The 26436-nt window shown below is 42.5% G+C and overlaps 2 protein-coding genes across 4 annotated transcripts; one reads left to right on the forward strand and one right to left on the reverse strand.

The window, feature by feature from the left end:
- Positions 1-781: 781 nt before the first annotated feature.
- Positions 782-7626, reverse strand: pomgnt2 (protein O-linked mannose N-acetylglucosaminyltransferase 2 (beta 1,4-)). Of its 3 annotated transcripts, XM_053881063.1 has the most exons (4): positions 7383-7622; positions 7258-7314; positions 6192-6269; positions 782-3819 (listed from the first exon to the last, which is right to left on the reverse strand). In XM_053881063.1, the coding sequence occupies exons 2-4, from the start codon at positions 7302-7304 to the stop codon at positions 1926-1928; spliced, it is 2019 nt and encodes a 672-aa protein (XP_053737038.1). In that variant the 5' UTR covers positions 7305-7314; positions 7383-7622; the 3' UTR covers positions 782-1925. The 3 variants fall into 3 exon arrangements, with proteins under 3 accessions (XP_053737038.1, XP_053737040.1, XP_053737039.1); XM_053881065.1 differs by lacking the exon at positions 7258-7314 and having other exon boundaries at positions 7535-7626; XM_053881064.1 differs by lacking the exon at positions 7258-7314.
- Positions 7627-8585: 959 nt separating this feature from the next.
- On the forward strand, positions 8586-25459 carry snrka (SNF related kinase a). The gene is made up of 8 exons (XM_053881376.1): positions 8586-8834; positions 9334-10045; positions 18146-18287; positions 18854-19066; positions 20760-20894; positions 21116-21317; positions 22336-22445; positions 22544-25459. The coding sequence occupies exons 2-8, from the start codon at positions 9457-9459 to the stop codon at positions 23589-23591; spliced, it is 2439 nt and encodes an 812-aa protein (XP_053737351.1). The 5' UTR covers positions 8586-8834; positions 9334-9456; the 3' UTR covers positions 23592-25459.
- The last annotated feature ends 977 nt before the right edge of the window (positions 25460-26436 follow it).

The following is a 26436-nucleotide window of genomic DNA, read 5'->3' on the forward strand; positions in this document are numbered from 1 at the left end:
ACATATTTTCCTCCAAACATATTGGCATTGAAGAGCAGAAAACTGAAAAACCTGTGTCCACCATTCAGGTTTTCACAGAGTGCTTCATGGTGATTTAGTGATCAGGGCTGGAGCCACACAGCAGCAAGGACTGATCCAGCGTAAGACAACTCTGCTTTTCAAATGAAGCTGTCCCGTCAGTGGTGTCGGAATAAGTTGTTTGCATTTACTCCACGCACATGAGCTATTCTACTATCTACCAACATCATTGATGACTCTATGCTGAGCACAGACTAGCGGCATATTCGAAATACACTCATACCTGAAAAAAAGTAGTCAGCCACTGCTGTCTGAAAGGTGAGAGAGATCTGTCATTTTAATCAGAGGTGCGCTTCAACTGGGAGAGAGAAAATGATAAAGAAAAATCCAGGAAGTAACATTGTATTATGATGGATTTTGCTTTTGTTAGTAAGAAAAGTTCAACTCAATGCTTGGCACAATGGTAACATTTCCTCTAAGCCTTCCTCAGGTTTGGCCCTTTACTCCAAGTGGGTCTCCTCTAGAGTGGTGATGTGATTTCCTGGATTTTTTTTCTTTTTCTTTTGTCTCTCAGAGTCGAACTTGTAAATCAGTGGCTGACAAAATACGTTTTTTGCCACACTGTATGACTTAATTATGACAGGCCTCGCCATAATACATAATTTTTTAAATATATGAATAATTTAAGGCAGGGGGCACCAACCTTTTAGCAACCGCAAGCTACCGCAAGGGCAGTGTGTGACCCGAAGGGCTGCCATTGGTTTAGTACACACTTCTGAAATCCTGATGTATAATGGATGATTAATGATATTCCTCTGAATTACTTATCTCAGTGCCGAGTTTTCACAATAATTACCAATGGTGTAACAAAAAAAGAAAAAAAATCAAACACAATAAGATGGTTATTACAAGAAAATTTAAATTATGGTTATCTTTTCAATCGCCCATAGTCTGCTCCCTTGGTCTCTGTGGGGTACCATGTTGGTGACCCCTGATTTATGGGAACAAAAGAGCACCAAACACAGATCCACTTTCCTTTAATGCACACCAGCTGGGCCAACACCATTCTGATCATTTCTCAAATTTCAATCTTGGTTAAACGCCAGTGCAGGCAGAGTACATGTAAACATGCACTGCGATTTCAGGTCTGAAACAAACGGCAACACAAATGTATTCATCTCCAGATGAGCAGCTTGTCTGGGAACAAATGTCCCCTTCACTTCAGAGGCTGATCTAACATTGACGATTAGGTCTTGATACAGAGAAGAAAAGATGCTGGTGTGCAACATCATCCCAGTCTAGAGCCCACATATTAATGCGGTGATATTTAATAGGTTTCATTTTGTCAAAACAACAAAAAATAGAATGACAAAGCACAACTTTAATTGGCAACTGACACCCAACTACTGAAGCACAACTGTGCTACAACTATTTTTTACTAGAATATTTACCCCTTGCAGTAAGTTTGGCATCAAATTTATCTTGCTTTATAGTATGACGAACGCGAATTAATGCCTTGTGAGAGTGAGGATTTGTCCCCAGTCTTATCAAGTCCCTCAGTTATATCAAATCTCAGTCACAGACTCATAGGGAGGTGGAAAAAGAGTTGAGAAATTATACAGCACACTTATCTTTACTAACGCTACATCTGAGTTATATATTAATTTGCCCATAAATAAATCTGCAGGTTTAGACTCTGTTTAAAAAGGTCAGGATCCGACACAGAATTGTAGGATACAGTAGCTCTAAGTCTTTTTCTCCTCCAGCTGGTTCTGCAGGTTGGACAAAAAACACATCACTGCAACAGTAAAAATTCTCCAGCAGTTTCACAGATAGAAAACCTCAGTCATCATTCCCACAAGATTGTCGGGGATAGACACAGCCCTGCTTCTACGACAAAAACACATCTATGTTTTGCATGTCAGGACGTCCGCAAAAGGGCCCAGAAGGTTCTTGTTGAAGATACACCTGACCCACACCAGGTACGTTGTGAAAGGCTTGATGTTTTCAGAAAAGGTGTAGTTTTGTTGGGGAAGGATATAAGGCATGTAGGTGTTCTCTCCCTGTTCCTGAATCCAGACTTCATACTTGACCTCTCTGACTTTTAGGAATTTCAGGTTCCATGGAATCTGCCAGGAAACTAACAGCTTGGCCTCGCTGCTGGTCTGAACCGAGGTTTGACACCAAGCTTCCCTGACGCGACCTGGATGAACCATGTTGGCTATTCTGGATTTCTTCATGCTGGGCTTGGTCCTCAGGCCCTCCTTGAGGACGACTAGGAATGAAGGAATGTCTATCAATGTGTCCTGGTAGATTCGGAAAAGCCACTCTGGATTGCGGCAGCACAGGTGCCTTGGAACGTCTTTGCTGTTGAGTATTCGCTCCTGCTCTGCCTTCTCCAAGTGCGCGATGCCTCCTTGTTCCCACGGCCGGTCCGGATACGTGACTGTGTTTTCCTCCTTCGAGTTCCTCCAGGAAACGTAGTGCAGGTCCATACCTTGGAGCGTGGCAAGGGTTTTATATGGAGTGTACTGCTCGGGATTGACAGCAAAGGGGAAAAGTTCAACAACAGTTGCACCTTTGGGGAGAAAGAGTGAGGTAATAAGCTGAGCTCCGTGCATGCTGACCAACATGGAGGCCCCGCTAACCACTTGGACGATGCTCGGGAAGGACTGCTCCTCCAGAGACACTGAAAACACCCTCATTTTGAACTCCTGTGCCAGTGCCATGATGAGCTCAGCTTCGTTTAGGATGAGTCGTGTAGTGGAGCGACTGAACACAACGATGTACTCATCTTTCTTCTCAGGCTCATTCTCAGCACTAACTCTGTCGTTTTCCACCTCATCGACCTTAGTGATATTCAGTTTAAACATTAGGGTTCTTGCAAACTGTCGAATCTCATTGCCCGAGACCAGGATGTTGGCTTTGGGCCCCTGTGGCTGGACAAATCCATACTGGTACCACGTGGTCATCTTGGACAAGCCGACATAAGACTTGGTGAAGCACATGAGCTTTCCGAAGTTCTTCAGCTGCTCCTTGAGGAGCGGCTGTTTGCTGCTGAGCAGTCTGTAGAGGTCAAAATGCTGACCTTCACCCCATCCTTCCATGAACACCAGCCGTGCCTCGTCATCCAGGTCCAGATACTGCTTCATGGTATAGAAAGCTGGCAGTAAGTCGTCGTGGAACACATGCATGAGGTTGTCGGGATTGAACCGGTTTAAAATGAGAGTCACATCCGGGACGAACACCGGCTTGGACATGAGCTTCAACGCAGCGACGGGGAGTTCCAGGAAGTTAAAATACTGGGTGTTGTGATCCTCCACTGAGGACAGATCCAGCAGGGCAGGCTGAAATCGCCTGGATCCCAGGTTTGGCAGCATGACAGAGGAATTTGAGTGGAAGAACACAAACTCCTCTGCCTCTGAAGAGTAGCAGAGGTAGTCGAAGCGGCAGATGCGGTCCGTGTGCATCTTGCCTGTGCAGACCATGCGGGTGCCATGTTGATGCAGAGCCTGAAGGGCCACATGATAGTCGATGCGGCCCTGCGAGATCTCCTGGGACTGCTGAGTCATGTGCAGCTCTTCCTCCAGGCTGGCAGCATGCTCACTCAGACTGGAGTACTTCCACAGCAGCGCCGCAAGCATTGACACCAAGAGTCCATTTAGGAGCGCACCCACACTCATCCTGCAGCCTGCCACAGAAGCCCGCATCTCTGCTGCCGCTACGGTTCCAACTTCCAACTCCAACCGTCCTCCAGCCGCTGAGCAAAATGCACGGACATCAGCTAGCAGACGTATGGATCTGAGGTTTCACAGGGAAGTGGAGGAGGGAAGAAGGAGGAAAACAAATTAGGATACAAGAAGTACATTCAATTGCATTTAAGGGGGCAAACAAAACTAAAGCTCATCCATTACGTTTAACTTGGAAGACTGATACACACATACAGGGGATACTAGAGTTCCTACTAGATACTAGAGGTCTGAACGATATGGAGAGAAAAAACAACACTACATTAGTATGGGTTCAGTGAAAAACGCATTGTGGAGAAAAATAACATTATGATCCAAAGGGATGTAAAAAGTCGGGCATATGCCACTGGCTGGCTTTAGCTGTCGATCAACAGAAAGCAGGAATTAGCTGGTAGCTATACATTGAAAGGTGAAGGTGAAGCTGAAGTTTGCCATAGCATTACATGCAGAGTGAGCAGGGGAAATTCAGATAGTTAACTTAGAGATCTTCTCATCTTGAATGTTCTCCATATAGACATGATAAAGACAAAGTGATGACTTTGCAATATCCATATCTTGAAGGTTCATCTCTCAATATTATTATGATATATCTTTCAGCCCTAATTCGTCCTTTTTTGGAGAATGGAAGAGTGACATCTGAAACATAGTTACTTTACCTGTCTCACTAAGATTTACAGGCACTGACTCCCAGATTGACCCACTGCCTGATCTGAGCCGGTGAAGCAGCAATGTAATGGGCCTCATGTGCAGAAAAACAACAGTTATATTGTAACTACCATTTCTATAACAGAGTCCTTCAATAGCAATCATTTGAAAACCTCTGTGTATTTAATATATTTTATGCATAGTATCAGTTAAGCATTTTTAAATTTACTAAATTATGTATCGTGTATTTTGAAATATGTCAACCATACACTCAAGAGGTGGGTAGATTTATTTCACAGTGGTCTGCGTGCATGTTTCCTGTATATTTCTCTGGTCTTCAAAAGCTGCTCCTAGTGCTCGCATGTTAGCTCAGCCTTTCTACTACACGACAAAATGCCCTCAAGCCCAAGTTCCCAAACACTCAAATGTCAACACAGCAGGAGATTTTAGCGGGCACAAAGAACAGTCATCAGCCTCGCCAGGACCCGCCACAATGTCCACAACTTTTATGCTATTCCTGAATTCCACTTTCTAGCTTAAAACATGGATTGGAAACAGCATTAGAGACATGTTTCTACATCCTAAACTGATGACATGGCCAGTGACATGACATGGATGGAATTAATCAATTTGGGAAGGGCAGTTGAGATATGACAGCAGTTGAGATATCAAATGTGAGCATTGCAGTACAGCCTCCAGAGCTGCATGTACTCACTGTTGCATAACCAATTCAGGCACACAAACAAGGTTCAAGCCAGCACTGTGTCACTTGCCATCATGGCAGGCCATGGACCTCTCCTCAAAGAAATAGTTTTCTTGATACCACATTTCATAGTTAGTAATTGTACGACAAATGGGCAGATTAGTTTTTCATACCTATGACATTTGTAGCATTTTGCAGGCTCTACAAAATCAACATCACAGAACAGCCTGTGAATGGCATTCTTTAAAGGAAAAGTAGTTCAAACACAAGCCACAATCAGTGGCCACATAACTATTGAAGTCTTATTTTTAACAGAAGGCTTCTCTTAATGCTTAAAAACACATAAACTGTGCAGCTTTACCATTGACTCACAACACAACATACAGTTTTCATCTGAAACAGTCACCTGCTTTGCCATCTGTCAACAAATTTCCTTTCATTGACATCCATTTTTAGAATTTTACAGACAAATTCTCCACATTTATAATCTACACTTGCTAGCCTGCTAGTTTAAGCTAAAATTACTTGGCAGCCCATATTTACCGCACGGACAAGAGTTTGACACAAGATCGGCACCTTCATCTGACAGTGGTGTACCAGAACATGCAGCAAGCAGTATGGCCATGGTGACTAAGGTCTAAGGTCTCGGCGATGTGACCCGAAATGCTACAACAGTGAAAGTCTATAATTGGCGGAAGAACTCATGGAATTGAGGAAGAAAATGAACTGGCGCACTTCTTCCTTAGCTTAGCTGAAGGTTTTGCCTGAAGACGGTTGACTCCAAACTAACGCCAAAAGGAGGTGGAAGAGGATGAAGCAAGTTCTATATGAACTGGAAGGCAGAATGGACCCCAACTAAACTTACCGAAGGACATGTGAATATTACACAGAAAATTAACTCACACACGCACAAGCACTTTAAAATGATTAACATGATTTGTGATGAATCTTAGTTGTAGGAGGCTACATGTAAATGCTGACCACCTGGGGAACATTTCCAATCACTGAACAAGTTGAAGGTCATAGCAGTTGAAATGAGGAACTAAATTCAAGAAACGAGATATACAATGCCTCACCTGTCAGCTGGGACTAAAGACACTGGGGTCAGAAGCAGGGAACTCCAGAAGGAAGGTATAGACAATGTGATGAAGCACCTAAAGGATAAAATATATATTGAGAGGTTTTAAACATTGACCTGAAACAGGTGCGCATATACAGAATATTCTGAGTCCCTCAGAATCAAAAAACAGAAGACACAATAGATAAGATTGATAAACACAAAACATCATATGTTGAAACAAATGCTTGGAATATGTGCAGTCACAGTTAACAGGGATGGATGTATCAGTAACAGCAGTGACCAAGACAAGTCATGGGTATTTTAAGATCAGCATGATAAATCAATTAGTTCTTTTTTATTTCTGCCGCTGTCCTATGTTAGAGAAGAAAGAACGTGAGGACAAATAACATTACAAATCACTTGACACGTTCATTCATATCATGAATTCTCAGGAGAGAAACACTTCCTCGACTACCCAGTGTCCACTTGCCAGGGTTAAGTGTAACTGGAACCAGACACATCCTGTCTGTGCACAGGTTGCCAGTCTATTTCTGGATTCAGAGACAGCACCTGACAGCAGACATAGAAATGAACAGCAAGTTTACAGCACCTACACTCAAAATTGTGTTTTCTTTTTCTCACAAGATGTATTGTGTTGGGTTTCTGCTTCAACAGCATGTGCATAAACAGTCCTCCCTTCTATAAGAATGATAAAAACTATCAATTTGAAACATATTCACACAACAGACAGACACAACAGTTTAGACTTGTAGCTTGGTCATTTCTACTAGAAAGTTTTGACGTGCCACTGAAGCAACCCGCAGTCATTGCAGTGCTTTGACATAAACCTACCATTGAATGCTGAAAAACATTCCATTCGTCCATCATATATAGTATATGTACTGTAATACCAATACATATATATATAACCACATGTATGGACTTCAGAAACATAAGTAGGTCATATATTGCTTGAATCTGAGGAAAGAGGATACCGGTACAATAATCTATAGACACAGACAGACACTACGGTAAGGAAATATTTTAGGGCTCAATGCGAAGAGGAGCTGCCCAGCGCTGACCTGGTGTCAGTTGCAGCATCCTCTGAGGTGCAGCTGAACGGGCTCATCCCCAACGTTCTGGCGTTCAGTGACAGGCGGATTCAGTTAGAAGCCGTTCATTAGCACCACCATCGGTTCATGCTTACCTTCAGTTTGAAATCCAACAGTGTCGCTTTTGTCTGCGATGATGATTTAGAGGCTAGCTCAGAAAAGCGGCGTTTAAGATGACCCACGGACGAACAATGACGCGAGTCGTATAAAGACTGTGTACAAAATACAAGAAATGTTCTCTACTTGCCAGTTTATCTGGTTGGACCCCTCCACGACAGTTTTCTTAACATTTAAACCAAAATAGAAACGGAATTGTAGCTGCACTGACGCCAAGCTCCTCCTACCACCAGCTGAAATCCCGTACGTACATCTCGCGATAAAGTGTCACCCGAGTATTAAAGGTGCATTTTCAAGAGATTTGTGTGTTGCCGCATTGTTTCACTGGTTTACTTTTTGCACAAAATGCGCCAACTCTCACGTCACGAAGGATTTAAATTGGAAGTTTACAGACACACGTTGTAGAATATGGATTGAATAAATCGATATATATTTAACTATTACTTATTGTAATATAAATACAATATATATTTCGCTTCCTGCATCTACTCATCAGCTTTCATGACCTTTATTTGATCATCCTCAGTGTTCACCTTTATCTGCTACCAGAACTCAATTTGGCCTCCCACTTCATTCTAACTTTTGTGTTGGTTTGACGAAGTAAGGTTAGAAAAATGTTCAATGAATGGGCAACATGCGTTATACTGTTTACCACTAGATGGCCCTTCACTCCAGTGTATTGAAAATGAGTGTTGCATTTGAGCTGTTTTCTTACGGACGTAAACTTCAGACTCAAACACGAACAAACTCTGTATATATATATATATATATATATATATATATATATATATATATATATATATATATATATATATATATATATATATATATATATATATACATATTCCTGCCTGTGAACTGTCCCAAAATGGATAGACGTCAAACTAGAAGGCAGTTAGTGATGCCACAGTGGTGCCTTCAGGACCTTCCATAATAATAATAATAATAATAATAATAAATAATATATAATTATTATATATATATATATATATATATATATATATATATATATATATATATATATATATATATATATATATATATATATATATATATCCAAATAATAATTAATAATATTAATAACTTCACAATTTATCTGATAAGGTAAAATCTAACAATGTTTCTTCAGTCAATAGGTTGCTCCCGACCAATCGGAGGTTTCACGTTTTCCTTGCTTGTACACTCCTCCATGGGAACGTAAAGGCATCACTGCAGCCTTGTCTGGGAGGATACAACCACACTGACTCAACTACCGCTTCCAGCGATGCGATGCCTCGATCTACGCCTGGACCTTATCCGCTGGCGACAAGCTTGTCGTGGGAAAATTGCCCTCTTCGATAATTTTGGGTAGGGTCTTTAAAACGGGACTGAAAGGGTCTCTGTGAAACAAGGACCCCGGGCTTTATGATTATCGAGGAACGAAGTACGAGGTGAGCTAACACATTTAGCATGCTACATGCTAAATGTTGTGTTGGGCTTATTCACTGTGTATCAGTCAACACCGTATCCCTACAAATACACAACGCGATTCAAAAGGACCAGTTACAATACGAATGTTAAGACTGTTTTGTTTACTGTTTGCTCAAGCGCTGCGCAGCGTTTTCCCCTTCCACGGCTAACGTTGACAATCAATGAGCATGGGGAAGGCATGCTAATGTTTGGTGCGAGTGTGCGCTGTCGAAGGGCCGCCGTCTACTGGGAACTTCAGCGTGGCCACCGGGACGAGGCAATATCTACAAATTATGTCGAGACGGCGGAAATGCTCTTAAGATTTTTCTGAAATCAACACCTGGTGGTACATGGTGATATCAGCATGTCAAAGAGCCGCCTGTCAACACAAGCCCAACCCCAGCGAGCTGAACATTGCATTGCACAGTAATTCTTCTCTCTATACAAGGATTTTCATCTTGATTTTTCTCTCTCCAACAGGAAGCTGGAGATATGGCATTCTCTCTCAGTCGTAACAATCTGAACTAAGCTGGAACGACTCGACTCAGTCCACCAGTCCCAGCCAGCTGAGGGGGCCTCCCGTCCCTATTACTCTCTCCAGCTATGGCCGGCTTCAAGCGGGGCTATGATGGAAAAATTGCAGGCTTGTACGATTTGGATAAAACCCTGGGCCGTGGTCACTTCGCTGTGGTCAAGCTCGCACGCCATGTCTTTACTGGAGAGAAGGTGGCAGTCAAGGTGATCGACAAGACTAAGCTTGATACAGTGGCAACAGGACATCTTTTTCAAGAAGTTCGTTGTATGAAGCTTGTTCAGCACCCCAACATTGTGCGTCTGTATGAAGTCATTGACACTCAGACTAAGCTTTACCTCATTCTGGAACTTGGTGATGGAGGTGATATGTTTGACTACATCATGAAGCATGAAGAGGGCCTGAATGAAGAGCTGGCTAAGAAGTATTTCGCCCAGATTGTTCATGCGATCTCTTACTGCCATAGGTTGCATGTGGTGCACAGAGACCTAAAGCCAGAGAATGTTGTGTTCTTTGAGAAACAAGGGCTGGTGAAGCTCACAGACTTTGGATTCAGCAACAAGTTTCAGCCTGGGAAGAAGTTGACTACAAGCTGTGGGTCGCTGGCATATTCTGCTCCAGAAATACTGCTGGGGGACGAGTATGATGCACCTGCTGTAGGTATGTAAAAACTCAAACACTTCACTGCTCTTCATCAAGTGCGAACATATGTGATGTTGACACAGAAAACACATTTACGCATCACACCAAAGACTAGTGACAGAACTATTCATTTAATTTAAAAACTTTTAGAGGTCTGGGACTACGGTTGTTCTTATGGGAAATTAGATGTACAAAATCTGATGCCATACTTCTCTTGGATATAAACATGATGCAGGAAATCCCAACTATTTCATGGCAGACTCCTCCACAGTTGCATTGTCATCAATTTGCCTAAGTTATTAGATGGTGGTGCCTGTTAACTCTGCTGCAGCTCGGCACATTTTCGAAATCCCATCCGACGCATGGAGTTTCAAATCTCACCTGCATCGTGTATCATATTTCGAAACTTCGGGTTTGACATTCTCTGTTGTCCATTTTGGATTCATACACCAAAATGTGAAAGCTACTGTCAAATGAACGCATTATTATCTGCGTTTATTAGTTGTGTGGATTTATATATGCAGAATTTACAGAATTCATTATCTCAGACCATATGTGTGTGAGCCTCACTGTTCCCACTCCAAACATCTTTGGTTAATTTATTTCATTTCAATTAATTTAATTAATTGATTTATTGGGGGGAAACTTACTGCAATTGATTACCTGAGTAACTCAAGAATCAATTTGCTAGAATTTTTTTTTATGGCTGCTTTCCACTGATGGAGGATGGACGGAATAACCTATAAGGTCTGGACTAAAAGATAAAAAAAAAAGAATGTGGTTACTTCACAGAACCAGAACTGTTGATTGAATTTTGATGTTCGATTGCTGCAGCACTTTCAGAGTATTTTGAGTACATGAGTCAGGATAAGCTCTTACCTGAGATTTTGATCCAGGGTGTCCGTCGCCCGGGGGGTGGAGGGGAAGAGACCTGCTGACTTTGTTTTCATTTTCATTTTTACCATGGTTCATGACAAGCAAAGATGCCCCAAAAAGGCAAAATGCTCCTCAGATTAAAGGGATTCCAGTAATAGTATTTTTGTAAACAGTTGTTGAAAGTTTCAAAGTGATCTCCTTTTTTTATCCTGTCAGACATCCAATCTGGCATTGTGCTATTCCATGCCATGTCAGCCAATTGAAATCAAGTGTCATAACTCGTAAGATGAGGATAACTGTGCATTGTTGCCAAAAAAAAGTGTTGTTGGGCCACAAAGGCATGAGAGTTTGCGACTGCTCTAATTTTGTGAAATTACGGTCGAAAAACACCAGCTTGCTGGCACTACGATCAGGGCATTGATACAGGCATGAACGATTGCAAATTTAGGGTTTCCTGTCGAAACACCTTGTGTGTCAAAACTGAAAGTTCATGGTTTTGTGTTAGAACGCGGATGTGTTTCATATGAAGGGAGCAGCTTTCACTGAGCTTCACGGATGGTTACAGGCAGGCTATCACCTGATTCACACGCTTCCATTTCTCCCCACCATCTTATCTGTTTATTTGTTCTGGTCGATGAACACATGCTCTCCCTGGCAACTCTGACCTCACTGTTAATCGGTTGCTAGATGCCTGTGTAACACGGTGTGTCTCTGTTAGCCTGCTGATTGAGGTCTTGATTTTCCCTGATGTTTATGAAGATTATTTCTCCATCACTGGCACCACAAGCCTGTGTGGCCTATGAAATATATTGTGACGTGTCTATGCCAAATTGTAACCCTGATTATTTAATGTTTTCTATGATTATTTCCCCATCATCACAGACATTACTCAATAATTTGCTTATCTCTTGGCTGACTGCTCCAGTGGGACTCGGCAGCTTAATTGTGCTATTGCCTTAGTCTCTGCATGTGACCGTGGTCAGTGCCTGCTCCTGTGAGCTTCTTCGCCGGATAGCGATGTTGGAGGTTCTACGGACGACCACTTGGACACTAAATGGCGGCGAGTTGTTTCGCAAATGGAATCAGACCTGTGCGCATCTTTATTTAATCATTTCTTTGTTGCCATTCATGTCAAGAATCAAGCAAGGCTGGTTCCGACTGTTGTCATGTCGACTCTTCATTGAAAAGTGTTTTCCAGAGTCTGCATACAGTGTTGAAGTTTTCAGTCCTTAAAGTGTTGCAGAGCGCAACAATAGAATTTCAGTTTGAAATGAGTGTCCAGCCTATCTAGAGCCTTCAGCCTATTCTATAATGGAAACTTTTATTATTATTATTATTATTGAAAAGCAAAGTCTGAAATGCAAAAAAACTTTTATTCAGCTTCAACCATGAATTTTCATTTTAGTCCATCCCTCAAAGTGACTGTATGTTGGTGGCATACAATTAGTGATGTTACATGTTTTAATACACAAACACTTGTTAACTGACAAAAATGCTCGATACCATTGTAATGCAAATATACACTAACCAAACAGCTTGACATTTACTGATCAGTCTTGCATTTGAGAGACGAATACATTTGCTTGACAGGAACATGTCTGCACTGTGACCTCTGCAATACTGATGAATGCCCAAATATGGTGGCTGAACCGTGTCTTGTCCTCATACCAAACGTGCTGCCAGCCAGGCAAACAAGATACACATGCTACATTTATACTTCAGTTTGTGGCGTTGTGGTAAAGATGGGTCAGCTACTAAGTTCGGGCTAATTGTCAAGTATTTTTTCAGTCTGATTGGTTTAGCCCAGAAGTGGTTGTGTTGTTAGGGAAAGAATCATATGTCCAACCAATATTATCATCCTTGTTATACTTTGTGATTGCTGTGTGATTTGCGATTCTCATGACATGAAGAAGAGATAATCAGTCTGTGAAAATGTTGGCGTTACACACTAATAATGGTTTGGCTGGTGTGCATGCATGCTCATTTCCTGCATGTCACGTTGTGAGGTCAGGAGCATTATCCGCCGAAATGGTTCTTAAGTGTCATATAAGCAGCAACCTGTTATCACTGACTGTTGAAACTAAAATGCCTTAATATACTTGCTGAAATGCTGCAGTTATTTTTTTGAGGTGATAAACACATCAAGAAGCCTTTCAGTGGACTGACCAAATTTCAGGTTTATTAGCTGGAAATCGGGGAGCAGAGTACCGGGGTGGTGTGCGTCTGACAGAGAGAGCTCTTGAACAGCTGCTATCTAAAGTACTTCCTGCCTTTGACAAAACCAGTTATGCCCTTGATGTATTAAGTGTGGCTGCAATTGACTGTAAGAATGGGATGAGTTTTTACAGGCCTTTGTTTTCTGGCTCACAACCACTTGTTGGTTATGTGGTCGGACATTTTCCATTCTCTGTGTTCTTGCTGCAGTACAGTGAGTCTGAGTGTAAATCACTGCTGGTGTCATTAGTTATCTGCAGCCTTTGCGTGACTTTAATCTGCCTGCTCGACTTGTTATTTTCTGTTTCCTGTTTTACTTGCTTTTGCATCGTCACCCAACTAGTCGCGAAGACTTTTTTTTTTTAACAATTGACTTTATTGTCTGTATTTCAGTACATGCTGGGCCTAAATTATGCAGACTGTTTACCCAGTTCAGTTATTCCATTTATTCAGACAACATTCCATCCTCCACAGGTCATCAGGAAGTATCTGAAAGGTGTGGCGTTTGAGATTGGTTAAATTTATTTTCCTTCTACTTTACAGTTGTGCACCAGTGTTTTAAGTCATTAAACTGTACTGTCGTACATAAGGTAACAAAGTGTGAGATTGTTCTAATATCAACGTTTTTTTCACTGCAAGTTTTTCGTTTTCGGCAGTCGCCTTGGCATCCCTCCCCTCTGGCCTTTAGGAAAGGAATCCAGGGGGGTTTCCTTTGTCACAAGGCAACGGATATCTTTTGTCACGTTTTTTTAAGCTACTCATTGACATAGAAGGTGCTGTAGATGGAGTATAAATATAGCACAGTCAGGAAGCAAGTCAGCTGGCTCGTCAGGTGTGCGAAACTTTTCTTTTAGTTCTCTTCCAATGCAGTCATTTGTTGATCTCACTACTTTTGCTGACCCACAGTGACATAGTTTTACTGGTCTGGGCAGATAATTACGTGGAACACCATTTGTTGCTCAACCACTCATTTTTTGCAATTTTTTCCCAGAAGGTCTAGAAGAAGAAGAAAGAAGAAGAAGGTCTAAACTTCCTCATTGAACTATGGGTGGTTGTTGTCTTTGATCTCCATTTACTTTGAACACTGAAGCCTTGGGCCATTATTATAACCTTTGAAAGTCCAAATGCTTGGCATGGGGGACAAATACACATTAGATTTTTGCACTGGTATTGGTAATATGTGATCCCAAATTCCGTTCTTGACAGTGTCTGAACCCAAACGTAGGCAGGTTGAGTTCATTATTAGGGATGCCCCGAACGACTTTCATGTTACCAATACAGATTCCTGGGCTTTGGGTATTGACCGATACCAGTCTAGTATTAACCATCTTTCCATGTTGTGGGATAACAATGGTCATTCTTTAAGCAAAAAGGCAAAAATTACCTTTTGTGGAATTACAAACTTGATATTTATTGAAACAACATGTTTTCCAAATGTTGCCTTTGCTACTTCACTGCTGCTGCACTGCTTCAAATCGACAAGGACCTTCTTGCAGAGCTACGTGTAGCACCGCTCCAAGTGGAGTGGAGAGGAACAAACTGAAAAGAAATGAACTTGTGCAAAGTCATAATAATAAAACACTGTTATAGTAAAACACTGTGTTGACTTGCATTTTACTAAATTAAGGAAGAGGATTAGGGCCACTGAAGAAAAAATATGGCAGAATTCTAACTTTAAAGTCTCAGAATTCTCACTTTAAAGTCAGAATTCTGCCATTTCCTTTCTTCACTGGCCCTAATCCTCTTCCGTATTAACTAAACTTGGGTCATGTACTATTTTATTATTCATAATCGATCGCTCAATAAAGCACCTCAACACATGCGCAGCAGCTGTGGACATCCGTTCAAGTCATTCAAGTCAGTGACAAACTAGTGATCCTCTCAGCTTTGGGCGGAAATTGAAAACTCTGCTGCAGCAACGCTGTATCTGCTGAGAGCCATGTTATCATTATGACAACGACGCGCATGGCATCAACGTGAGCACTAAATATAGAATTTAAATGCCAGAATCAACTCCTGGATCTGCAATTTTTCACCAATACCCGCTCCCAATTTAATGGCTGGATTGGATTACCCAATACCAGGATCGGCATTGTTGCATCCCTATTCATTATTTGTTTTCTTTCCACATGACTGACTGACTGAGTGAGTGAAACACTATTATTCAGGCTCGGACCCAAATTAGACAAGAATAGTGGTGCATTATCTTCTCCTGAGTGCATCATCGTCTGCACTGTACTATGAATTTTTTAGTTGTGGTGTACCAGTACTGACCTCCAGATTGTATAAATGTTCTTATATTTTGACCTTTGTTGTGGATACATATACAAAAATATATATCCAACAGGTTTTGCTTATGAGTAGAAGAGCACCTTGTTAGACCAGAACCATGTGGATCATATGTTGCAAGCAGAATTCCAAAGCATGAATTCCAAAGTAAACCGCAGCTCTATTATGAGTGACAGGAGCGTGTCTCAACATGCTTTGTTCACATTTCAGCATGCAAAAAAAAAAAGAAAAAAAATACACGTGTGCATTAAAAAAAATCATTTGCATGGTTCGACTGGTCTGACTGTTTTCTAGTTAGTTGTCGTCTTTGATACTTTTTTATTTTTTATTTTTTTTAGACTTTCCTACAGCTGGAAAGAGGCCCAGACTGGCATCTTCTTCTTAAAAGCTGCCTCTTGTGTCTTCATAGATATAATTTGTCCAGTATTTTGTAGCTCTACTCAAAAAGAGAGAACACTGTGGCAAAAAAACAAACAAACAAGAGGAATAGACTGGTGCATGATCTGCAAATAGATGAATCATTGGTCCACTGGTCTTTGTCTGTGGTGAATACACAAACATGGTTTCAAGGAGGTCACACAAATCAAATATACGGCTTTGTTGCATGGCTATATTATGATATTAAAATCTGAAATCTAATCTAATTGTGCCATTGGTGTTTCAGAACGAATTTGATGGCCTCTCTGAGACAAATGGTCTCAGAGAGGCCAGTAATACAGCTACACTTCCTCCGATGATAATTCATTGGAACTAGATGGACTTCAGTTCGCTGCACCACCTTTATAAGCAGCCTCTGAATTGCGCCGCTTATAAAGAGGAATGGCAGAATCAGCAGCATGAAAATGTGGTCTGTCAGAAGAAAGGGCAGCCACTGTCCACTATATATTTTGTTTTTCTTGGTTGTCACTCATGTGAAAGTTGGATACTATACTTAGTTAAATGCAAAATTGAGGCTTCACAATATTACCATGGGTGAAATATTACTGCAAATTACTTATTTTTCCCATGAGGTCTTCACTAACAGTACGCACGTTTTTGTACATGTACATTACACTTAAGTCAAAGCCATACTTTCGTCCCAAGTATCACCAGAAATGATCTGGTGTGGTTTCCAGAATAAGAAATTAATTAATAAATAGATGAATTCTTCTCCAAACCCTGATGGTACTCATCTTCCTGCCAAGTCACTGGCTTTACTCAAATTTGTCTGTTTAGTCTCGGACTTTGAAGGGAATATCTCAGTTATACTTCAAAACACACTGCTGCAACACACACAATTCTCGTTGGACACGCACACACACACACACACACACACACACACACACACACACACACACACACACACACACACACACACACACATACTTGCATAAAAATACTTTTTTTTGGATGCTACCTGGAATACAAAATGAAGTCATGAATTGTGACAAAGATGGTGTTCGCTACCTTAACAGATTGTCTTGCTGTTCGTTTTTGACTCTTTTAAAAGTGAATATGATCACCTTCTTAACTCCTTCATCACCGTCCTCACCTCAAATACTTTTGGTATTTGGTCCTTTAGTCAAAGATTCAGTCATAAAGTTGTATAGATCAGTGATTCTTAACCATAGGGCCGAGGCCCATTGTTGGGCCGTGAGTGCCTCCTAGAGGCCCGCTAGAAGTTTTTTTGTTTTTACACCTCTGGGCTGTGAGATTCTTACTTTTAATTCACTTGCCACATATGGTGGCAGTAGTGTGTCATTGAATTGACTGCAAATTTGTGATAGTCACCTACTATGAAGAAGTTCTCTCAAAGAAAAAAAGAAAGTTATGCCGCCCCCAACAGTAAAATATGTGTTGGAGCGTTTTTTAAAATTAATTAATTTATTTTATTCTGAATTTTATTCATGGCGTGCAGTCTTTCCAATTTTCTCAACAGTTTGCATCAAGAGTGTTTTTTCTTATTTTTTTCTTTAGTAAATTTGATGAACATGACTTCCTGCAGGTTGGACTTTTTGATGACAAATATCTTGGCGCCGATCACATGGTTTCATGTCACTGCACATGGTTTGGGTTTGTTTACATGTTTGGTTATTGAGCACGAGTGAAAACAGTAATTCTGAAGTCAGTAATCACAGTGATGAATCAGTTCTACTCCTTCAATGGGCCCTGGACCCATTTGTTCTGGAAAAGGTGGGCCGCCAGATCAGAAAGGTTAAGAACCCCAGCTCTAGATCAAACAGTTTGGGTCCAATGAATTCTGGGTCTAGACAGAAAGTCGAAGAGCGAGTTAAAGTCATGTCACCTGAAAGTCCGTGAGGCAGACTCTGATTCAGCTGGACATGATGTGGAACTGCTTAGTGATGTAGTTTAGGATTGAGATGTTTGCTGATGTTATCTTACAGCCACTTGCTGCTCCAAGTGAGTTCACTGTCTGGTGTCGACAAAACCACAAGGAGTCAAATTCCAAGGCCAAATCAAGCGGTGGAATGCTTGAGTAGTTCAAATATGTAATTATATTTTTTGTTGGATGCTTGTTTGATGCAGACTTCAGTCCTGTGAAGCTTTTCCTAGTTCACTGTGCATTAAGGTAGCTGTGTCAGCAACCTGTTCCAACATCTGGCCAATGACAATCGGTCGCTTTGAACTGAAGGAGATATTCTCATTCATTAAATGTGCAACTTTTCATTTTAATAGATAGAAGATATCGAAGATATCATTGGTTAACTAAAAACTCTTCTTTTTTCCCGTCTGCCTCAGATATCTGGAGTCTTGGTGTGATCCTCTTCATGCTGGTATGTGGCCAACCACCATTCCAGGAAGCTAACGACAGCGAGACTCTCACCATGATCATGGACTGCAAATATACCGTACCTGCCCATGTCTCCAATGTCTGCAGAGAGTGAGTAATGTATCTGTGTGCTCTTTGATGTTTGACAGTCCGAGGAGACACGATGCAACTTAGTCTTCGCAAAAGTATTTGCTAGTGTCATTAGATCCCATTTGCCTGCAAACTCTATCAAGTGTACTATGTGCTTCTCCCAGAGTGGATCATGTTGAATCTAGTCTAAGCTTAACAGTCGGATGATTCCTCATTGTTGCTATGTCATAGTGTCCACTTCCTGCTTGCTGTCAGTTCTGTAATCCTAGATGTGCTGTACACCTGCTCCTACTTCAAATGGCTACGGTTGGATCGCAAGTTGTTTCATTCCTGATTATGACAGAAGCCAAGCTGGACAAGCATTGTCGCTTTGGGTTTACACATGTTAAAGCTGCACTGTTAGCATTATGGATGATCCTCTTTTTTTAATCTCAACTAGAAGTAGATGTGTAGAGGAGCTAATGTTTCTGACATTATAGCTCTGCTGTTAAATCAATTAACCCCTTGAATGTCTTTATTTGTTTCATGGACAAATTGTTTTTCTGTTGTTTTTCTCCACACTCACCTCTTTCTCACACTTCTTCCAGTCTGATAGACAGAATGCTTCAGAGGGACCCCAAAAAGAGAGCATCTCTAGAGCAGATTGAGAGTCATGCCTGGCTGCAAGGAGTGGACCCATCTCCAGCCACTAAGTACAACACTCCCCTGGTCTCCCACAAAAACCTGTCTGAAGAAGAACACAACAGCATCATCCAGCGCATGGTTCTTGGAGATATTGCCGACCGAGAGGCCATTGTGGAGTATGTTTCCTCCCCACTAACTTAACTTTATTAGCTGATCATAGCCTCTGAATGTTCACATTCTTGCTCTGTGTTCCCACCTCTCTTGCAAGGCTCGGAGTAGCAGAGTAGTATTTCCTTTTTCTTTACGTCCATGGTTACTGTTTTGTCATTTGACTTATAAGTAGGTCTCCAAATGGCATTAAGACATACACAAAATACTACACTGTGTATTAAAGAGGCCCTCACATCCAATTTTTCTTCTTAAATAATCTATTCTCACATTCTGAGTAGCTTCCCACAAAATAACATATAAAATGTTTGTAATTTTGAAGTTCTAACAAGTTGAAGTTTGCAATACAACTGGCTCGCTCAACAACACTGTACACAAGGACGACAAACAATTACAAACATAGGGAGATGAGCCGTGCCTGCGAGTCCAGTCCAGTTTCTACTTATCAAAAATGTGTCCGGTTTAAAAAGCAAAGAAGCATCTGTTCATCAAAATAAAATATCAAGTTATTTCAGCATTTCGACATTTCACCTCGTGTCACGGCGAAACCATGTCACGCCACGCTTGTTTTGTTTATGCATATTATTGAAGTCGTTTCGGAATGGACTTCAAAAACCATAGTTTTGCCATCCAAATATATAATATGGTGTCAGGTTCTGCTGATGGTGGTGCTTTCACACAGCCTTTTAGCATCTGTGGGATAAACGTGGCCTCTGGGCTGAGTGTGGTCTGTCGGTCGACCTGCATTGGATGCTCACTAAGAAAGATGTTCTGAAGATCTTCAAAGCCACATCCTGCCGCTGTGATGAACTCCTACACCAGGTTACATTTATGGCTCTGCAAAGGCAGCTGTTGAGTTCACAGAAAACAAGTTCACAGTTCACCAAGAGACTAACTACATATCTAGTCATTAAAGTCGCTATGCTCACACTTCTTAAACAGGCAACTTTTAATTTTGACATTAAAGTTATCAGTTAGCCCAGCATTAGATACAGGAAAATGTCAATAATGTCCGGTGAAATTGAACTGTACCATCCTGAGTTAAAAAGTTCGATTTAACATTTTGATGTGGAGAAGTTTGAAGACAAAGAGGCCAAACTCAGACGGTTCAGACATGTGGTGGGCAGGGAGATGGTGGATGAATGTTACAAATGGAAGCACCAGGTAAAAGAAGAAGTGGGGGATCAGTATTGAGGTTCAATTATGTGATAATTCAGGATATGAAGAGGACAGGTGTCTCAAGGGAGGATGATGAAGAAGGATGGAAGATTATAAAATCCAGATGACCTTTATTTAATAGGACTTGGCCTTTCGATGGCAAGCTTCCATGTTTGTGTCAATACTATTAGGTGGGTCAATAGTGACAAACCTGTAAGTTATTCCCCACCTGGAGTGGTCAGTATGTATCAGCTAGTTATATTCACAGACCATCATTGAGCAGGGACAATGCAATGACATAGCTGTGTCACTGAATGATCAAGGACATTTTAGTGCGAACAACACATGTATCCTGGGGGATGAGGAAATAAATGTAAAGTATGTGCTATAAGATGTACTTGCACAAATGAGTGATGAACAATTACGAGAATTAAATACTTTTTGTCTGTTAACTCTGTGTAGATGGGGTGGTTTAAAGTCCTGTTACTGCAGGAAAAGGTGTGGTTTCCCCTCACCGTATTAATGGCACCTTTTCTGTTTAAGAGCCCTGGAGACCAACAAGTACAACCATATTACAGCCACCTACTACCTGCTTGCTGAGAGAATCCTGAGGGAGAAGCAGGAGAAAGAGGTCCAGACCCGCTCCTCCAGCCCAAGTAACATCAAGGCCCACTTTAGGTAATATTTCTCATTGACGTTGGTTGGTGGGTTGCGCCCTGCCGTTTTCTCATAAGCAGAACTGGGGAGTACGTTGTGGTTTGACCTGGTGACGAGCAGAGAGAGGGTTGAGTAAAGTAGACAATTATATCAGGGGCTAAGAAGGGTGCTGACTCATTGCTATGATATACACTGACCGCGATTGTAATACCACAGCTCACTTGTCCATGTCTACATCACAGGCAGTCATGGCCCACCAGGGTGGATATGCACCAGGACATCGAAGATAGTTTGGCAGCGTCTTCGATCTCTCATGCTGGAGGCCCCCAGTCTCCTGCTCGCAGTGCTGAAAACCTGCTCAACGGTCACAGGCCTAAAGGTCTGATGGAGTTGAACCTCAGAGAGGAGAGTACCGTGACCGACTCAGCGATGCTGCCTGCACAGGTACCAGCTCGTCCCACGTGTGCACACACTGACTGGCTAGATTCTTCCACGTATCAAAACACTCCACCGATACTTGACCTACAGACTCAACTGTAACCTCCCTGCTGATGCCACAGTTATTAATTTTGACCCAAATGATAGCATTCCAACTTGCATCACCCTCATTGCGATACCACTCTTAGTGAGTCTAAAAATACCCAATCTTACTCTCACAAACAGCCTGAAGCCATTCTTACTGATTTCACCTCAACCAAATAGCCTCCATAACCATTCTGTCCAGACCTAGCTCTTCAGATGCCACCTCAAATGACTCCTCACTCTCAGATGTTACCCCACAGCTGCCAACCCTCAGATTAGGGATGGGTGAACAATGTACCGCCAAACACAATCTCCACGATGACAGTTCTACATCTCACAATAAATTCGGTAAACACACGGCTCACTCAGTGCATTGGACACATGAACATGACGGCGCGCCATGCTCTCCAGCTGGAGAGTGCGGCGTTTGACAGCCGACACCGATGAACCTGGATAATGACACTGGTTGACTTTGAGGAGAGAGAATTGTGAAAAGGTTTTTCATCACACAAGACAAATGCCTGACATTATGTACAATGATTTCAAGAAAATAGAATATGACTAAATAATAATTTATTCAGATTATTTCTATTCTATTCAGTTCCTAATTTTTTCAATAGCATCCAGACTGGCCCATAGTAAACTGTTAAGAGACATGAGATTCAGCAGACAGACGGCTCAATTTAACCCCTAAATAAAGCTGGCATAAACAAATAATAATGTTGGAGACAAACTCCACTAGTTTCATCAAGTTTCATCCTAAAACACTTTCAAGAGAGACTGTAGTGTCCAACATATGTAATAGAATGAAAACTTTATCATGATAATTATCATTATCGCTGAAATTACAACATTTATCATGATAACTTTTTTTGTCCATATTGCCCATCCCTACCTCAGACGCCACCCCAACTGAGAACTAACTTTGCTCTCTCTCAAGGGCCCAAGTGCCGCTGCCTCCAGGTCCACTCCTGGTCTTACCTCGGGGTCCCTCAGGGCCCCCACAACGTCCACCTCAGTAGCAGCAAAACAGAGGACTTGCTTATTCAGGTAGGACATGTTTCATTGTGAAGCATTTCTCTAGAATGTAAAGTAGTGACAGACTGACACAATTCTTCAAGTTCTCAGTGGCACTGTTTTGTTTTTAGGGTGGAGGAGGATGATGAGGAGGAGGAAGAGCAAGATCCAACTCCGCTTCAGACCCAGGTGATCCTGCGTCGCAAGACTCCATCCATCACCAACCGACTCACCTCCAGGAAGAGTGCTCCAGTGCTGAATCAGATCTTTGAGGAGGAAGGGGAGTCGGACGACGACTTTGACACAGAAGAGGGTCTCCCCCCCAAACTGAGCCGGCTCAAGATGAATATCGCTGGAAACACCAGTGTCAGTGCCGGGGCTTCGGCATCACCGAGTTCATCCCAGAAACGTTACCACCGCCGCAAGAGCCAGGGCCGAGGCTCGTCCTGCTCCAGCTCCGAGACCAGTGATGACGATTCGGAGAACCACCGACGTCGCCTGGACAAGGACTCCGGCTTCAGCTACAGCTGGAACAGAAGAGACAGCAGCGAAGGACCACCAGGCAGCTCGGGGGGCAATGGTGGCGGCAGCAGCTCAGGAAATGGGAAACCATCGGGTGACGGAGGAGGAAGTTCAGGTCCAGACCGGGGGAGTCCTCCTGGCGGGGGAGAAAATGGGGGCAGTGGAAGTGGAGGAGGTGGAGGGCGAAGTGCAGGACAGGACAGTCCCTCCAGCTGCTGCAACAACAGCCGCACAAACCCCTCCCTCAGTACAGAGCTGCTCCACAGTCTCAAGCTCATGAGCCTGTGTCTTAGCTCGCAGATGCAACATCACCGAGGCCGGTCTGGGCGAGGCGGCGGGTCCAAGTTTATCTTCGACCCTCAGAACCTCTCAGCAGCTAGCGTGAAGGTTCAGGAGAAGTCCACCTGGAGGATGTGCGTCTCCTCTTCCGTGAGCTTGGACGGCATCATCCTCCCCACTGCCTCCCTGCCTCGCTCTCACACTGCGCAGCAGCAGCGCAGGATGGACTCTCACAGCAGCCTGAGCGCTCTGAAGAACGGCGTGCTTCAACTACCTCTGTGTGACAAGACCATTTCCCTCAACATCCAGCACGGTGGGGGATCCAGAGATGGTCTTCTCTGTACCTCAGCTGCTGCCAGCTGCTGCCAGGTCATCTGAAACTACACACACTATCCACTCCATGTTTTATGTCTAAAGTGCTTTATTGTTTTTAACATCTTTTACCCTGCAGACAAAGGTATTTTTGTAGACGTTTTGTTCCCATCTTTAAGATCCAACAGAACCGCAACCCTCTTCTTTCCTTAAATGTCACAACCAGATGATTCACCTTTCTTTACAGATTTTAAAGTCTGAAATGGTTACTATAGTTACTCAAGATCTTTGCCATGATTTTTTTTTTAATGTGTGTCCACTTTTTAAGTCCCTCTTTATTGACTGAATCCACATGAAGGAGTATTTGCAGCCATGTGGTCAAAATTTGTGGCTTTTTCTTGCAGTGGAAGAGTCCGTGACAGTGGAGTAGAACTGCAGAGACAGTGGCTAGCACTAGCTTAATAGATCATCTAGACATGTGTAAAAAGCTTTGTAGACGCCTGAAATAAAAGCAGACTGGATCACCAGCTGTTGAAACATTACATCCTCTGAGGCAGATGCTTGATGTCTGGGAGAAGCTCGGAGTAGAACCAAGTCATTTATTGAGGGGGACCTGTGTAATTACCCTCACCCACTAGAAAATAGTAAACGCTCTTCACATTCAGTAAAACTCCCAGATTGTGTCTTGACACACGCTGAAAGAAAACATTAAAAAACCAACTTCAAATTAAACATTAAACAAAAAAACAATGACCAATGCTCCTGAAAGCATGGTTGAACTTATCACCACCTAAATTAACAAATAAATAAATCTCAAGTACTAAATACTACAGTGAATCAGAGAGTAGTTCTCTGATCCTGCAGGTGAAGACACAGAGACACGGTGCAATATTCTCGCTGACCACACCATGTCTGGATGTGACGTATTCACATTTATCCTCGGAGTAGGTGTTACAAGCTTCAGGTGTAAATATGCTGTAAAATAGTTTGAGGCTTCATAAGAAATACACTTCTCTTAAAATAACTTTGAAGAAGAGAACAGCTGACAAAGAAAAAAAATACTTATTTGTATGTGTGTCTTCTCTTGCAAGGAAAGTGTTCCCAACAAACCTCAGCTGGGTCTCTGCTGCTGAAGACGCGTCAGAGTGGACACTCCTGTTCAAACTGACATGCGCACGCGCCCCGACGATAGGCACACACACACACACACACACACGTATAGACAAATTGAAGCATATATATGCACTTCTCCAATAATCACACACAGAGGGGAGACATCTGTCCTGAGCTACTGCAACCCTCAGCTAAAAGCCCTTTAATCACAAACACACACTCTGCTGGTGAGTGTGTCTGTGTGCGTCGTCGTATCTGCTGATGAGCAACTACATTTACACCCAGAAATCTAAAGTGACGTCTGCGTTGACATGTGTTTAATATGTAAATATGAGCTGTTCAAAGGTATAGTTTATTTTTCAAAAAAAAATGGGATAACTTGTAAATTTACTTTTTTAAGCTTGAAGTGAGCAGGAAAGGAGCTGAGAGAGTAAAGGGCATTGGCAATAAGCTAAAGGTTGTTTTGCAGCTAACTGTACAGTTTGGTTTGTATGAGTTGATATTTTTGTTATCCGGACTGGAGCAGCATTGTTCTGTTCACAAGCGTGTAAATCTGGTGCTGCTGCTTCTTGTACAGTTCTGTTGCTGATGATACGTAGTTTACGCGCGTGCGACGAGACGTGCTGGTGTTGCTGTGCTCGTCGCCCTCTCATATATCCAGGCCAGTGATGTGCATGTGTATCGCCGTCCCTACCCTGAGGGCAAGACGATACTGGACCAAAACAGCAGAAGAAGAAGAAGAAACCTTGATGTGATTGTTCCTTATTACTTCCTGTTGTCCAATGTTACATATACGAACAATAAACTGTCTCAGAAATGTGCCTCATGCTTTTGTTTCTCGTGCCTTTTTATTCTTGAATGCATTTCTCCATTTTAAGGTTTCTGAGTGTGTTCAGCGGCAAACACAGCAGCAGACAACTGGACCTGTGGAGGGAAATAAACCTGTTGATGTCCACTGGCAGCCGGAGTAATAGACCTGTTTGCTCCTTCGGCAGCAGTCTGACATGACAGAAGAATGGCTGGGCAAGACCACCACTTTAGTCCTGCTTATCCTCAGTAGGCGACAGACGTCTGCATAGACCTCCGCCTCAATGTTCCTTCCCTGGTCACTGTGAAGTCCTTCTGGAACACCAAAGTGGGTGGATATCTCCTCAACCAGTTGCCTAATTCAGATGCTGGGTATGGTCCTTTTCATAGGGCTCCCCACCAGATACTGCTGCAGTGGGATGAGCGACTGGCATCACTGTCCAGAATAACACTTTCTCTGGATCCGTGGCCTCAACATGATCCAAGTCCAGCTTGATGGATCACAGCGGACACCTCTTGCAAATGGAACAATGCCTCCCGTTGGATTGAGTGGTGTCTGCCTCAGCAGGAGCCACTGGCCGTGGCCACGACCATTCAAACCGATGCTCCGACAAGGAGTCAGTGTAACTGAACAAAGTGACGCTCTGAAGATCAGCATGAATCCTGCAGGCAACCCACTGCCAGCAAGCAGGGAGAGGAAGACAGCTTTTGGGTGATACACGCAACGGAAGCAAGCCAGGAAGTGTCACAACTGCAGGAAGCACACATTACCACAGGACCCACAATGTGTCTCAGGAAGTCTATCAGCAACTCGACAGGCTGCAGCCTGCTGATCTTCAGCCAGCCTGCTGAGGAACGCAGGAACTGGCAGGACGACGATGAATTTCAGAAGTAGGTTTTATTGCAGTAACATGTTTAACCATCTTCATCTGTTGAAGAAACTAAACTTTGGAATCAAAGACAAATGGCGAGTTTGTCAAATCTATTTTTC

Source organism: Synchiropus splendidus, chromosome 12 (genome assembly GCF_027744825.2).
Source record: "Synchiropus splendidus isolate RoL2022-P1 chromosome 12, RoL_Sspl_1.0, whole genome shotgun sequence".
Taxonomy (NCBI): Eukaryota; Metazoa; Chordata; class Actinopteri; order Syngnathiformes; family Callionymidae; genus Synchiropus; species Synchiropus splendidus.